The sequence below is a fragment of the Salmo salar genome, chromosome 03 (genome assembly GCF_965601325.2).
Source record: "Salmo salar chromosome 03, fSalSal1, whole genome shotgun sequence".
Taxonomy (NCBI): Eukaryota; Metazoa; Chordata; class Actinopteri; order Salmoniformes; family Salmonidae; genus Salmo; species Salmo salar.
In genome coordinates this window covers 16,998,108-17,015,098 of record NC_138293.1, presented here as the reverse complement: position 1 = coordinate 17,015,098, position 16,991 = coordinate 16,998,108, and the positions used below count along the sequence as shown (strand labels likewise).

General features: G+C 43.6%; 1 protein-coding gene across 1 annotated transcript; it reads right to left on the bottom strand.

Moving 5' to 3' along the window:
* Window positions 1-802: 802 nt before the first annotated feature.
* Window positions 803-16,572, bottom strand: LOC106599063 (segment polarity protein dishevelled homolog DVL-3). The gene is made up of 15 exons (XM_082973298.1): window positions 15,978-16,572; window positions 13,150-13,219; window positions 8,340-8,461; window positions 5,844-5,956; window positions 5,422-5,554; window positions 5,213-5,303; window positions 5,051-5,120; window positions 4,724-4,863; window positions 4,438-4,514; window positions 4,107-4,174; window positions 3,818-3,967; window positions 3,257-3,388; window positions 2,846-3,013; window positions 2,509-2,730; window positions 803-1,992 (listed from the first exon to the last, which is right to left on the bottom strand). Exons 1-15 carry the CDS (start codon window positions 16,136-16,138, stop codon window positions 1,619-1,621), a joined length of 2,091 nt encoding a protein of 696 aa, XP_082829424.1. The 5' UTR covers window positions 16,139-16,572; the 3' UTR covers window positions 803-1,618.
* Between the last annotated feature and the right edge of the window lie 419 nt (window positions 16,573-16,991).

Genomic DNA, 16,991 nt, shown 5'->3' with positions numbered 1-16,991 from the left:
GGGTAGTGCGAACGGCCCAGTACGTCACTGGGGCCAAGCTTCCTTCCATCCAGGACCTCTATACCAGGCGGTGTCAGAGGAAGGCCCTAAGAATTGTCAAAGACTCAAGTCTAGGTCCAAGAGGCTTCTAAAACAGCTTCTACCCCAAGCCATAAGACTCCTGAACATCTAGGCAAATGGCTACCCATACTACTTGCAGTGCCCCCCCCCTCACCCCCTCTTTTACACCGCTGCTACTCTGTTGTTATGATCTATGCATAGGCACTTTAATAACACTACCTACATGTACATATTACCTCAACTAACCAGTGCCCCCACACATTGACTCTGTACCAGTACCCCCCTGTATATAGTCTCGCTATTGTTATTTTACTACTGCTCTTTAATTACTTGTATCTCTTACTCTTAACCTTATTATTTTTTAAACTGCATTGTTGGTTTGGGGCTCGTAAGTAAGCATTTCATTGTAAGGTCTACACCTGTTGTATTCGGCACATGTGACTAATAGAATTTGATGCGACAGCAGTCCTGCCAACTTCATCTCAAAATATGTATCCTGGAGCTGCATGATCAAGTCATGCTCCCTTAGCATTTTCCCTTCATAAAGTGTCATATCCAGACCTTTACATTTGGAAGCTTTTTGATGCAGTGGATCAACCAGTTAAAAGGAAGCTTAAATACACACTCTCTCACTCACACACACACACACACACACACACACACACACACAATTCCTTGCTTGCTTTAAAGTGCAAATAATGTCCTTCCCCAGGTTTCTTGCGGACACACACAAAACAAGACATTAAAGTCATAAAACTATATTTATAAATAAAAACACATTTCTCAATAAAAGAGTAGTGAGAGTTGGTAAGAAAACCTTTTTTCTCTCCACATTATCGCAAGACAGAGACACAAATATACCTCTGGTTAACAGACAAATGTACTTTAACCAATGAGCCTAAACTGGAAGCTCATGTTAAGTGTTGAAAAAGAAACTACATGTATCAGCAACCAGCTATGATAAACACAAGAGAACAGAAAGGGCATCAAGTCTCTTGCACTACATTTTCATAGTCAAACAAAGTCATACAAACAAAAGTCAATTTAAGATTAGTGTTAATTTTCTATTTCTTTCACTTTGCAAACATAAATCGGTTGTTAAGGGACCATTTTAGGTGAAAGAAAGTATGGCGGGAGGGAGGAATCTTTTTTAACCTTTGTCTCTGATGGACTGGGGTTGGGGAGGACAGAGGACGTGCAGATAAGGAGAGGAAAGACAGAAAATAACAAATTAAAAACATCCATGTAGAAAAGCGCTGAGTCATCCTCAGCTGTTTCCCCGGCCTCCCTCCCGGTCACGACCCAAACACAACTCGCCTCACAGGGAGGAAACTGATGGGGGGTTTCTTCACTGAAGAAAGTAGAGCAGAAGAGCAAGAGAGGACATTTCCAGCAGGGTTGGGCTCAATTACATTTTAATTCTGCCAATTCAAAAAGGAAATGGAATTGACCCCAACAATGATTTTCTAGAGACCTCCTCCTCCTGTCTGTCCCTCTCACCACTAAACAAAACAATTCCTATCCACCATTTTGTGGTGTGCCTATGACATGACCTGCGTCACATGACATCGACAAAGAACTCGCCAGGGTTGCCCACAGCTATGCGCAGGGACTGGCGGGAGCCGGTGAGCTCTGGGGGAGCGTTGGCCAGCTCTCGGCCTGGGGGTGCTCCGGGGGCAGCTGTGGCCAGGTGGAGGGGCTGAGGGGGTAGGCCTGGGGGGGCATAGACCAAGCCGGGGCCGTAGGACAGTGAGTGGACGCTTCGATGGCTGTAGGAACTGCGGGTGCTGCGCTCGCTAGGGGCCACAGAGCGCTCACTGGGGGCCCGATGGCTCCTGATCTCTGACTCACTGCCACTACCACCCGACTTGTTGGAGCCCCCAGCGCCGCCTCCTCTGCCCTCGGTCTTACTGCAGTTGGAGCCGCTGCTGCCTGGAGTCAGGGGAGGAAAACAAACAAAGTGTGTTAACATCCAACTATTTGTCCTTCATACATGACTGCAAATGTTTTATATGATTGACTGTGTGCACGTTCTGGCTTTGCTGCGTACATGACTTGTAGATATATTCAAATTCATTTATCTATTAGGGCAACACTCCTGTATAATCTTAAAATCTCCTTTTGAAGTTTTTCTATATAATTTATTTATGCTGTGAACACTCGTCAGGCATGGTAGTGCTGATTCATGCTGGGGCCAACACATATTCATTGATATTGACTGGCCAATAAGTTCAAATGCGGCAGATAAATAGCTCAATAGCTTTTAAGTCAACAGGAAATATTGTTACGATTGTATTATGATTATTTTTTAAATTATTTTTTACAATGTGTGTTAACTCAAAGTGTTGCATTGTCCTAGGCTGTTGTGTTGGTTAACTGAAACTAGTTCCCCCTCTCTCTGTGTCTGGGTTTGACTGAATTCTGCTGGTGAGTCCCAGCTTTCCTCACCGTCGCTGTGCTGGCTGCCAGCGCTGCCCGCCCCTACTCCTGGGAAGCCCTGGGGCAGGTCGTGTTGGGGCTGGGGGTTGTAGGGGTGGGCGATGGGGAACTGGTAGGGTAGGGCCATGGGCCAGGGGGCCGCCCCAGGGTGGGGCAGAGGGGGCAGGGTGTCCTGGTCCGACGCCCCTCCGCTGGAGCCGTCGTGGTCTTGCAGAGACAGGTGGGTCATGTCTGAGAGAGAGAGAGAGAGAGAGAGAGGTCAAGAACATAAATGTTGTAGTTTCGGACCAGGGACTAGGGGTTGTTTTCAAACTAGGAAATATGATGATCTACTGAAAACACTCACTGCCACAGAGGTCTCCGAAGATGTAGTAACACTGCTCGGAGAAGGTGATCTTGTTGACGGTGTGGCGGATGTAGCCGGCCTTGAGCAGGTTACTGGCGTACTTCCTGGCTTCCCTGCGGTCTGAGAAGCCCTCCACGTGATGGAAGAGCCAGTCCACCACGTCTGAGCCTGGGAAGACACACACAATGAGTCTAGACACAAACATACACATTCAATGGCAATTAACCTGCAAAAGAGACAAAGTAAGGCATAGAACGGGGGAATTTAGAAAGACATCTAGACAAAATGAGAAAGTGAAAAACCGGAGGACAGGAAGACGGACTGATGGGAGGGGGGGGGGGTAGAGAGAGAGGGGTAGAGATAGAGAGAGAGGGGGGTAGAGATAGAGAGAGGAAAAGAGAGTGAGTGTACCTATAAAGGCATTGGCGATGGTGATCTTTAGCCACATCCTGTCTCGCACCTCCAGGCCTGACTCCGGGGAAGCCATGGCCTTGGCAACGGTTGCCATGTCGCTGTGGATGGACAAGTGGAAATCGTCGAAGCCTGTGAGGAGCAAATGGGAGGTGTGTGTTACCGGGTTTAGCCAGGGTAGTTACCGGGTTTAGCCAGGGTAGTTACCAGGTTTAGCCAGGGTAGTTACCATGGCCTACAGGTTTACAATGGGACAGTGGGTTACTGGGTTTAGCCAGGGTAGTTACCATGGCCTACAGGTTTACAATGGGACAGTGGGTTACTGGGTTTAGCCAGGGTAGTTACCATGGCCTACAGGTTTACAATGGGACAGTGGGACTCTTCAGTTAGGACACAGGTTTTCCCCAGTATAACAGTTGTGGGTTCCTTTTAAAGATTAGTGGAACTTATTAAAAGGCATCACATTAGGATCTCGGTCACATACCATGACGCAATAAAACAAGAGGTATTTCAGAGTGTTTCCATGAGTTCTGATGGGACCCAGGTGTAGGTGTCACTCACGTTCAGTCTCAGGGATGGAGCTGCTGATGGAGGAGCTGGTGGAGGTGACCGTGGTCATCGAGGGGCTCATGCCATAGGCAGGGTACACCCCCGTCATCGCTGCAGTGTGGGACACCCACGCAGCAGGGTCAATGGGCCGGATCGGCTCACCTGGTGGGAGAAAAAGGGGGTTAGAGGGACATAGTACACAGATATCACAAAACCATCCATAAAACCACCACAAATATTCACAAACATTAACATATTTTGAGTGGTGTGTTGTGTGAGGAAGACACAGCAGAATACTCACTTCTAGGCAGAGCAAAGCAGCTACGGGGGTTGGGGTCCCAGCACTTAGCCACAGTCAGAGTGATGGGCCTGTAAACAGAGTTTACACACACACACACACACACACACACACACACACTTAACACAGAGCTGGCTATGCACACAACACACATTTATAAGGCAAAGCTGCTAAACTTACACCTGTCTTTTTACAGACCGAATACAATACCAAAGAAAGTGAAAGTATAAAATACAACATTATTTCTATGTCTGTCCTAAGACTGTGGTTGCAACTTGTGTGTATTTGTAAATGTGCTTGTGATAGAACACAGGTGTGTGTGTGAGAGAATCACCCTGGCTTGTGTACGATGTCCCTCAGCACTCGAACCGCATCGTCGTTGTTCATGTTCTCAAAGTTGATGTCGTTCACCTGTTAGGAGTGAGGAGACAATCTCTGATCTGGTTCGTACGCACTAGGTTTCACTGGAGCAAAACAAGCACTTCTTATTGGACATATTCAGGTAGTTCCACCCCATTTCAGTCCATTTAATGCATCATGAACTCAACCCAGAATTCAACTGCTTGATCACCCTACTCCAACGTTGAATGGGGGCCACATTTCTGTAGTCACAGACACACCTGCAGCAGCATGTCTCCGGGCTCAATGCGTCCGTCTGCAGCCACAGCCCCACCCTTCATGATGGAGCCGATGTAGATGCCTCCGTCTCCCCTCTCATTGCTTTGCCCCACGATGCTGATGCCCAGGAAGTTATACTTCTCTACAAGATAGAAAGAGAGAGGAGGCACATTGAGACAGTGTAGGATTTCTACTTCATATTTGTAGTTAATTAGTTCATATTCCAGTTTGTCAAAAAATGCTTTGAGAACTACGAACAGAGAGGACTATGCAAAGTTGGATTACAATTTATCAGGAAAAGTGAGAAGTACAGCAACAGAAATAGTTACCCATGTTCAGTGTGACAGTGATTATGTTCAGAGACATGGTGGAGTCTGTGATGCTGCTGAAGGATGAAGACTACAAAGAAAGAGCGGGAGACAAAGAAGCGTGACGAGAGACGTAAGGTCATTTACATATCAAAATACTGTGTGCGTGTCTGCCCATCTCACCCTTTCCATGTTGGACGTTTTGGGTTTCCGCCGGCGCCGGCGGTGTCGCCTCATCAGGCGTGAGGAGCTCTGCTCTGTGGAACTGCTGAAGCTGGGAGGAGAAAGCCCAAAAGGGTCACAGGAGACATAAGGCAAAGGTTCCCACTGGAAGGAGGCAAGAAAGTGGAGGTTAGACAAATGTTGCGTGATGGTTAGGTGGAGGGCCTCACCGGCTGGTGGCGTCGTCGTCCTCAGAGTCGAAACAGCTGGTGGACTCCAGCTCACTGCTCATGAAGGACGAGCAGCTGTCGTATTGGCTCAGCTCCGCCCCTCGGCCCACTCGCGAGTAACCGTTCCTCCCACCTGCAGGGGGCGACACGGCACTCAGCGAAAGGCCCCACGCTATAGGCCCAGGCCCTAGGAAAGTCATGTAGTTTGGATAACTATAAAGCTGGATAGGTTAAAATGGTGGTAATAGCACTGCCCCTTGATAGGTGCATATTCCACCAAGCCTATCCTAAAACTTTCACTTGTCACATCTTCCGCTAGGAAGTGGACAGTAGAGTTAAGAGAGTATGTCAAAGAGGAGTGAAAGAGAGATGCTGAGTGAGTGACTAAAGAGAGGAGTGGAGGGGACAGACTGCTCTCAGACCAGGCTGTTGAGTGGGTTTCCGACGCGGTCGCTCCCTCTCTCTCCTCTGGGACACCATCGAGCCCGTCTCAGTCTCGTTGTCCAATGAGTCTCGTCCACCTATGGCCTTCCCACTGCAGTGCGAGAAACGGATGGAGAAAGGGATGAGGGAGGGGAGAGAAATTGAGAGTGGGTCAGAGGGGGAGAGAGAAAAGAGTGGCGTGTCGCAAAAGTAATAATTATTCCATAGAGCAAGTAGTTGTGCCGTTTGTCATGGTTATTAGGCAGATGTTAGAAGCACAAAGGATACATTATTTGTAAATTCACCCTGTCAATCTACACCGACTTCAGAACTGGTTTGATAGAGCACAGAATAATTTAGGAAATGACAAACGCCATAAACTTGGTTGTTATGGCAGGTTTAAGTAAACATTGGCAAAAAATATATTTGTGGCCAGTAAGCACGTTTCCATCCACAGTTTATGTGAGTAAAGTCATACCGTATTTTAAAGAAAAATCACAACAGCTGTGATGGAAACAGGAAGTTCCGGTAAAAATTGTACATGCCATCAGGTCATTTGTTCGTTCGACATGGTAGAGTCTTTTTGTGTCTGTAAAATTAATTATGCGAGAAATGGCAGTGGAAACGCCTTTATTCACAAATATTGATAGAATAACCATCCTATCAAAGTAAACTTGGGAGTCAAGCGATTATATGGTGTTCTTTCATTGTGTTTGGAAGCTAGTAGCTTTTGTGGTTAGTGTTGGGCCAGTAACCAAAAGGTTGCTGGATCGAATCCCCGAGCTGACAAGGTAATCATCTGTCGTTCTGCCCCTGAACAAAGCAGTTAACCCACTGTTCCCCGGTAGGCCGTCATTGTAAATAAGAAATTGTTCTTAACTGTTTAATAAAGGTTAAATAATAATATATTTGTTTTATTGCTGTTGTTCCGAGTGTTCTAAACCTCACAATGTCCACCTCGGTCAGAGCGTCCAGAGTGCTCTCTGACCGCAACAAGAACGAAATGCTGCGAATTTATGACTGGGCCCAGAGTGCACTGACTCTTTAGGGTGATTTTACAAAACATATACAGAGTCTTGGAGAAAGACAAAAACACACTTATTCACAAGCACACATACAACTTATCTTACACACACACACACACACACACACACACACACACACACACACACACACACACACACACACACACACCACACACACACACAAAATAACAAACAGTAAAATAGATGTGCAGTCATGACTGTGATGATCCAGATGGGTCGGATTAGCTGTCCATTGGATGACTTCAGCCAGACCCTCTCTCACCCACAGAGGGGGGAGGGGGGAACTGGTGGGGGGGGGGGGGGGGGGTGACAGCTCATACCCTGCTGTCAATCAAGGATGAGAACTTTCAGCTGTCTCCCTCTCCAAATTCACACAGGAGTGTGCCTTTGTTTCACAGAGGTTTTCTCGACGAAACTAAAACATCCTAAAGCAAATACTGGAACAATATCTCTAAACATAGAACGTGGGGGATGGTCAGAGGCAATCTAAAGAATAATAATCTAATTTTGTGACGTCATTAAATATTGTTATAAAGGAAATACTGTAACTTGGAAAGTCTACATGTACAAAGTGTCATCCTCTACATTGTGTATGAAATAGGACAAACACAGTGTTTTTGTTAAGAGAGGGATGTGATCTTACACTAGAAGAGGAAATGATTTCTATAACTTTGTACTAGTGAGTAGTCCCCGCCCCCTTGAGTGAGGTCAGAAATCGTGTCAGCCTCACGAACCGCCACTTTTCAATGAACAGTCTAAAAAAGGTGGGTTAAGAATTAACATATGAGACCAGAGAGGCGTTGAGCTGCAGCTCACGTCCAAAGTGGTTCGAACTCTGAAATCTCAACAAGGTAGTCACCTCCCGGACAATCACTGGTACAGCTGATTAGCTGTCCTAAGTATGTAGAAAAGTGAACTTAAGTGGGACCATTCTACTACTCTCATCACCAATGGGAACCATCAACACGTCTGGCTAGCCTATCTTTCTCCATCTCCTTTGTAACAAGCCTCCATATTGAGCCAGTCCACTAGGGACCTGTTACTAATGTATTAAGTGTGTATGTTTATCCTGTGTTGCCATTTGGTTAGCTAGTAAATAAATAATTGAACTAATTTGTGTAGTACAGAATCATAAGGAAGGCTGGGTTTTTGCAGATGCAGGAGGTTACGACTGTTCAGAATGATGATATGATACGAGGTTATGATTCATCCATTGACTGTTTATGGAGGTGATAGCTAAAGACCTTTAGAGTTTCATTCGGGAGATGGTAACTTTCGTGGTGCCCCAATTCCCAATGAGTTAATTGTTACATGATTCATTTAAAATCGGGTAACAAATAAACATAGTTGACTAGATAAATAACAGTCAGCAGATTAATGAAAGTAAAGTCACAACAGTACATTGCACACACAGCTGAACAGGCGCACACACACACACACAAAACTAACTGGTAGGATGGTGGTCTGGAGCCCCCGATGCCCCCAGTCCTCTCCAGGGGGGGTGGCGGCAGCTCCAACAAACTCTCAACCACCGAGCCCCCGTCTGAGTGAGCACCATCCCCTGACACCAGCTGAGGACAGAGAGACCAACGGTGAGACCCCAACAATCATGCACCCTCAAATTGTATTTGCATGCACTATACAGCTATTTTTACAAATGCGTTTAAAGCAAACCAGGCCTGTAGCCCCAGAGACCAAGCAGAGAGGCGACAAACAGACATACACGCTGGATACTAAACACATTTCACTAGAACTTCATTTTAGCCTGATCAGACCGAGACAGACAGACATACATACACGCTGGATACTAAACACATTTCACTAGAACTTCATTTTAGCCTGATCAGACAGAGACAGACAGACAATGCCAATGACACAGACAGATAAATATACATAACCAGAGATGACGATCATACTTTCCTGACCATGTACTGTATGGAAGAAAGCCAATAACCTAGGGCCAGAGATCTTCCTAGTTATAGTAACAAGGTACATTTACGTCATTTAGGCCTACACCCTCTCCTTCACACGCAGTCCCTCTCACACTTTTTTTTCTCTTCTTGTTAATCTTACAAATACCCACTAGTTCAAGGATCATCAACTAGATTCAGCCGCGGGACAATCTTTTGTTGAGCGGATGGCTGGGGGGGGGGGGGGGGCGGGAATAATTACAAATAATTTGTTGACTGAAAATTGACTGCAAGAAGCCCAAACAGATATGTTTGACTAAAACAGTAATTTCAAACCTTGCTTACATTTGTATACAATCACGTGGGAATACTTGGGAACAGATTTCTTAAATTAAAATCCCTTGGAGCTGATTTCCTGGTGTTTATACAGTCTTATGTCCAACAAGGGAAAACAATGCAAGTGTTTCTTTTGGGGCTCAGAAAACTTGGGGGGCCAAATTAAACCACCCGGAGGTGTCAGTTGGGGAACCCTGCACTAGTTGTTAATGTCTCCAAAACTAATTTCTCAGTACACACACCATTTCCTTCTTAAACAAACCACCCATTCACTCCTCACTTTCTTTTGCCAGTCTGTGATTCAATCTTCTCATTAGGTGCAGTGAAGTTCTTTATTTGAGAGTGATGTCTATGATCCTGTGATTTCAGTTTGTCTTAATCAGAACTCAATTGAGAAAAAGAGGATAAGCAAGGAGGTGCAGAAAAACACGTCTCAGTCATGAAGACACACACGGGTCTGTGTGTTCTGAGAATGTATGAGTTGGAGACAAACAACAAGTGTGTATTTGGAAGACAGCTAAAAAGTAGAGGTCGACCGATTATGATTTTTCACCGACGATACCGATTATTGGAGGGCCCCAAAAAAATCCGATGCCGATTAACTGGCCGATTAAAAAGAAATGTATTTATTTGTAATAATGACAATTACAACAATACTGAAGGAACACTTATTTGAACTTAATATAATACATCAATAAAATCAATTTAGCCTCAAATAAATAATGAAACATGCTCAATTTGGTTTAAATAATGCAAAACAAAGTGTTGGAAAAGAAAGTAAAAGTGCAATATGTGCCATGTAAGAAAGCTAACGTTTAAGTGCCTTGCTCAGAACATGGGAACATATGAAAGCTAGTGGTTCCTTTTAACATGAGTCTTCAATATTCCCAGGTAAGAAGTTTAAGGTTGTAGTTATTATAGGACTATTTCTCTCTATACGATTTGTATTTCATATACCTTTGACTATTGGATGTTCTTATAGGCACTTTAATATTGCCAGTGTAACAGTAGGGCTTCCGTCCCTCTCCTCGCTCCTACCTGGGCTCGAACCAGGAACACATCGACAACAGCCACCCTCGAAGCAGCGTTACCCATGCAGAGCAAGGGGAAAAACTACTCCAAGTCTCAGAGCGAGTGACGTTTGAAACGCTATTAGCGCGCACCCAGCTAACTAGCTAGCCATTTCACATCGGTTACACCAGCCTAATCTTGGGAGTTGATAGGCCTGAAGGGGTGGGTATAATTTGTGCAACGTTCCAACAGGAATCTGTTCCAAAAAACGTAAAGTAAAAGGTTGCCAACCAACAACGCATACAAAGTAGCAACGCATACAAACCTAGGTAACTAGCTGCCGAATAGGCATCAACTCACCACGTAGCTTATTCTTAATGTTTGTCCATAGGCAACCAGAGTGAGGACAGACATTTTTCGGAATAAACGTGATGAGTCAAAAACGCAATGAAATAGACCACTCCCTACCCGGTATCTTATTATGCCGCTATACAACTTTGTATGTGTTGTTTTTTGGCAACCTTGTTATTTACGAAGTTTTTGGAATAGATTCCTGTTGGAACGTTCCACAAATTATACCCACCCGGCTTGAAGTCATAAACAGCTTGAAGCACAGCGAAGAGCTGCTGGCAAAACGCACGAAAGTGCTGTTTGAATGAATGCTTACGAGCCTGCTGGTGCCTACCACCACTCAGTCAGACTGCTCTATCAAATATCAAATCATAGACTTAATTATAACATAATAACACACAGAAATACGAGCCTTAGGTCATTAATATGGTCGAATCCGGAAACTATCATCTCGAAAAGAAAGAAAAAACTTTTCAGTGAAATACGGAACCGTTCTGTATTTTATCTAACGGGTGGCATCCCTAAGTCTAAATATTCCTGTTACATTGCACAACCTTCAATGTTATGTCATAATTACGTAAAATTCTGGCAAATTAGTTCACAACGAGCCAGGTGGCCCAAACTGTTGCATACACCCTGACTGTGTGCAATGAATGCAAGATAAGTGACCCAATTTCATGTTAGCAGGCAATATTAACTAAATATGCAGGTTTAAAAATATATACTTGTGTATTGGTTTTAAAGAAAGGCATTGATGTTCATGGTTAGGTACATTGGTGCAACGACAGTGCTTTTTTCGCAAATGCGCTTGTTAAATCAACACCCATTTGTCGAAGTAGGCTGTGATTCAATGAGAAATTAACAGGCACCGCATCGATTATATGCAATGCAGGACACATTAGATAAACTAGTAATATCATCAACCATGTGTAGTTAACTAGTGATTATGTTAAGATTGATAGTTTTTTATAAGATAAGTTTAATGCTAGCTAGCAACATACCTTGGCTTCTTGCTGCCCTCGCGTAACAGGTAGTCAGCCTGCCATGCAGGCTCCTCGTGGAGTGCAATGTAAGGCAGGTGGTTAGAGCGTTGGACTAGTAACCGGAAGGTTGCAAAAACGGATCCCCCCTGAACAAGGCAGTTAACCCCTGTTCCTAGGCCGTCATTGAAAATAAGAATGTGTTCTTAATCTGACTTGCCTAGTTAAATAAAGGTGTAAAAAAACAAAAAACAATAATAATAAATAAATCGGCGGCCAAAAATACAGATTGTTATGAAAACTTTAAAAACTTTAAAATCGGTTCTAATTAAATCGGCCATTCCGATTAATCGGTCGACCTCTACTAAAAAGATTGACGAGAAATAAAGAGAATGAGAGACAGTGTGTGTAATTAGGGCCGGGACGATACCAGTATTGCGATATTTTTTTCAATGGCAAAAATGAAAACACGAAGCAGATTAAACTCTTTGGTCTTTTAAATCCCCTGCTCTATGTATACTTAACAAAAATCTAAAAACGCAACATTTAACAATGTCAACGGTTTTACTGAGTTACACCTCATAAGAAAATCTGTCAATTTAAATATACATTTTAGGCCCTAATCTATGGAATTTACATGACTTGGCAGGCATAGGTCCAACCATTTGGGAGCCAGAAAAACACACTGGAAAGCGAGGCCCAGCCAATTAGAACAAGTTTCCTCAGTTTCATCAGCTGTACGAGTGGCTGGTCTCAGAATATCCCGCAGGTGAAAAAGCCAGTTGTAAATGTTGAGCGTCTTCACTGCAAGTAGATTGCATGTTTTAATAAAATATAATTTAAAAAAAAAGTTTTATTTTTATTTTTAAGAAGCCTGGTGTGAAGATCCTGGGTTTGCGTGGTTACACGTGGGCTGCGGGTGCAAGGCCAATTGGACATACTGACAAATTCTCTAAAGGAATGTTGGAGGCGGCTTATGTTAGAGAAATGAACATCAATTCTCTGGCAACAGCTATGGTGGACATTCCTGCAGTCAGCATGCCCATTGCGCACCCGTTCAAAATTGAGACATTGTGGCATTGTGTTGCGTGACAAAACTGCAATTTTAGAATGGCCTTTTATTGTCCCGAGCATAAGGTGCACCTGTGTAATGATAATGCGGTTTAATCAACTTCTTGATATGCCATACCTGTCAGGTGCGTGGATTATCTTGGCAAAGGATAAATGCTCACTAATAGGGATGTATACAAATTTGCGAACAAAATTTGAGAGAAATAAGCTTCTTGTGCATTTGGAACATTTCTGGGATTTTTTATTTCAGCTCATGAAACCAACACTTTACAAGTTGAGTTTCTATTTTTGTTCAGTATATAATATTGTGTGCTATAGCTAGGAAAATAAATAGATATGACCCTGGAGGAAAACATAATGTTGTTTGTTTCCAACATTAGGCCTGTTTTCTTAAGTTAATTATGCTTTGTGTTGTTTCCTTGCCACGATACTAACGAGCATCGCTATATTGGTAATGTCCCGGCCCTAGTAATAATGATATTATCAAACAAATGAGTGAGGCTCCTCCCTAGAGACAGAGTGATGTTCGGAGTCAATAGCAGCCACAACAGATGGGCATCATTGACAAACACTTAAGACAAAGGTGGTGTGTGTGCTTACCCAAGATACCACACGACCATTAAAACAAGGGAGTTTGGCATTGTCATCAGATATCTCTTCTTTCACCACCCTGCGAGGAAAAGAGAGAACAACATTTACTCAACATGTGTACACAAATGCTGGTAAAGAATGCACTGAGACTAGGGTGAAACACTCCCAGTCCCAACAATAGGAAAACCAACAGGTCTATGAAAATAAAATATATATTTTTCTGCTTTATGCCAAACCCACAAAGACAAGACATTCTAATAAGTCACCTCATGATAGAAACATATGGGCCAAGATCTAAGTCTCAATTTTGTTAAATTACTGCGCTAGCTAGTTCAATTACTAAGCTTTGATTTTCAACAACATGTGTGTCGTGTGCGAAACAAACCTTCAGTGCCAAATTCCAATTTAGCCTGGTGTCAATAGAGCACGTTATTTAGCAGGCCGAACATACATACATACATACATACATACATACATACATACATACATACATACATACATACATACATACATACATACATACATACGGAAAGTATTCAGACCCCTTGACTTTTTGTTACGTTACAGCAATATTCTAAAATGGATTAAAAAAAATAAACATCTCAAATCTACACAAACACAATAACAAAACAAAAACTGTTAGACATTTAAAAAAAAATAAACTAATATCACATTTACATAAGTACTCAGACCCTTTACTCAGTACTTCGTTGAAGCACCTTTAGCAGCCTCGAGTCTTCTTGGGTATGACACTACAAGCTTGGCACACCTGTATTTGGGGAGTTTCTCCCATTCTTCTCTGCAGATCCTCTCAAGCTCTGTCAGGTTAGACGGGGAGCATTGCTGCACAGCCATTTCCAGGTCACTCCAGAGATGTTCGATCGGGTTCAAGTCCGGGCTCTGGCTGGGCCACTCAAGGACATTCAGAGACTTGTCCCGAAGCCACTCCTGCTTTCTCTTGGCTGTGTGCTTAGGGTCGTCGTCCTGCTGGAAGGTGAACTTTTACCCCAGTCTGAGGTCGTGAGTGGAGCAGGATTTCATCAAGGATCTCTATGTACTTTGCTCCTCCCTCGACCCTGTCTCCCATTTCGTGCCACTGAAAAACAACCCCACAGCATGCTGCCACCACCATGCTTCACAGTAGGGATGGTGTTGGCCAGGTGTTGAGAGGTGCTTGGCATTCAGGCCAAAGAATTCAATCTTGGTTTCATCAGACCAGAAAATCTTGTTTATCATGGTCTGAGAGTCCTTTAGGTGCTTTTTGGCAAACTCCAAGCGGGCTGTCATGTGCATTCTACTGAGGAGTGGCTTCCGTCTGGCCACTCTACCATTAAGGCCTGATTGGTGGAGTGCTCCAAAGATGGTTGTCCTTCTGGAAGACTCTCCCATCTCCACAGAGGAACTCTGGAACTCTGTTAGAGTGACCATTGGGATCTTGGGGTCCTTCAACACTTCAGAAATGTTTTGGTACCCTTCCCCATATCTGTGCACCGACACAATCCTGTCTTGGGGCTCTATGGACAATTCCTTTGACATGGCTTGGTTTTTGCTCTGACATGCACTGTCAACTGTTGGACCTTATATCGACAGGTGTGTGCCTTTCCAAATCATATTCAATCAATTGAATTTACCACAGATGGACTCCAATCAAGTTGCAGAAACATCTCAAGGATGATCAATAGAAACAGGATGCACCTGAGCTCAATTTCAAGTCTTGTAGCAAAGGGTCTGAATACTTATGTAAATAAGGTATTTATGTTTTTATCATTTTTATTTTTTGGCAAACATGTCTAAAAACCTGTTTTGGATTTGTCATTATGGGGGTATTGTGTGTAGATTGATGAGGACATTTTTTAGAATAAGGCTGTAGTGTAACAAAATGTGGAAAAGGTGAAGGGGTCTGAATACTTTCCCAATGCACTGTATCTCAGTGGTGCATTCAGTCCCATTGCAGACCGGTTTGAGATCAAATACATAACCTGTCCTGACCCTCAATCTGAGGAGTTGGACTTCTACCAGGAGCTCAATCTGGCAAAGCCCTTTGGGAGTTCCCCACCGTCCGGATAGACAGTTAGGCCTACGCCATTCTCTATAAACAGGCCATTGAGGTGTTTCACTTTTTTACATTTTACTCAAGGAAAGTATTCAACACTGATGTTACCCATTTCTGACATGCACTGTATTTTGAAACACCCAAAAGCTCTGAAGGAACACAAGATCTATCCAAATCACCTTACTGTTAAGTTTAAGGCCATTTTCAGTGATTAATGGGACATGGAATAATTTCCTTTACCATTTCACACGCAAAGGGCTGGTTTGTAAACTTGCCAGTGAACAACAGCGCATTCCCGAGTAAGTGACCGAGGTTTATGTCCAACCAGTCAGTCTACTGCATTCCTTTTTTTGACAACAGCAGCAAGAGGAGAGAAGAGACCATTAACCTGGTCTGTTGGCCTTCTCCCTGATGTAGGCCACTTCACTTTACTGGCTATTATACAACCGATAGGCAACTAGGTAGCCCACCTATCTCAATTATCCATACTTGAATCTTGTGCAATAGGAAAATTGACAATGTTGCCTAGTTTCGTATATCATTTGAACGTTAGTTAGCTAAAATATATATAACTGTTACTATAACTAGCTAACTAAAGTCAACTGTGTAATAAAAAAAAGCTACGAATAACGTTAAAACAAAGGAATAACAAACTCAAGCCATGATTAACATGAACACGTTGGTTTGCTAACATTAGCCAACCCGTTTTGACAAATTATAATTTCATTGTGAAAGAATAGTTAACGTTCCCGTAGTAGACTGTTTAGATGCTAATAATGCTCACCCAAAATCGTCATCCATAGATTTGAAGAAGAACTTGTAGTTAGGTTTCTTCAGAACATTTTTGAAGTCTGCAAGTGTGACCCTGTCGGCGGGCACTGCCAATTTGACCAGGTAAGGTGTTTCCTGGTCGTCGAGGTGATATATGACTTTGGTCTCCCCCATTGTGGGCTGCTGGGGCGAGGCAGGCAGGGTACATCAAGCCGCGGTCCTGGAAGGCTCCCTTTCGGGCCTCGGCTCCCCGCGGTGCTGCTGTGATTCCACTGGCTTTCTGGCTAGCCGGCTAGCTACCAGTTGTTATGTTGAATCCTTTTAGCTAGGTACTGTAGCAACCTAACGTTAGCTAGTATTAGCTAGCTATTTACAAGCACCTTGCTCCACAAAGGTTCAGCCAGACGAAGACTATTATGTACCCGGATATTATGTTACCAATTTGAAAGGGCGCAACCTACCAAATGTATCTACTTTCCAATCTTGACTAAATGTGAATTTAGCCAGTCGTTGTTCACGCTAGCTGGCATTTACTTTGTTGAATAAACACGAAGAATCCTTCCTCCTGAGTTCAGAATGCAGTCTACAACCACCAACCCCAAGCTAAACGTGCTCCCTCTACCGGAGAGGAGGAAAGAAAAATAATCGCAATGGTTTGTCAAGGGATAACGTTACTTCAGGATTTTGGCAATGAAACCCGTAATCTACTTCCCCAGAGTCAATAAACGAAAGTAAATATGTTTATGTCACTGCAAGTTAGAGGTAGTTTCGCGAGTCAGTGCTAAATTGTATGTAGCTACACCACAGATAGAACAATGTCGAGACAGATATTTCACTGGATGTATAAATGTGTAGCATAAACTTGGAGGAAACCCACTGGCCAGCAGTGGGACAAAATGGAAAGAGATGGATTTTGGCCGAGATTCTGAACATTTTATCATTGATGAAACATTTGATCTCAATACAGCTTTCTGTTCCCAAAACTAGAACATGTTATGAACAGAGTGGACTAAGTGTTGTAGACTTT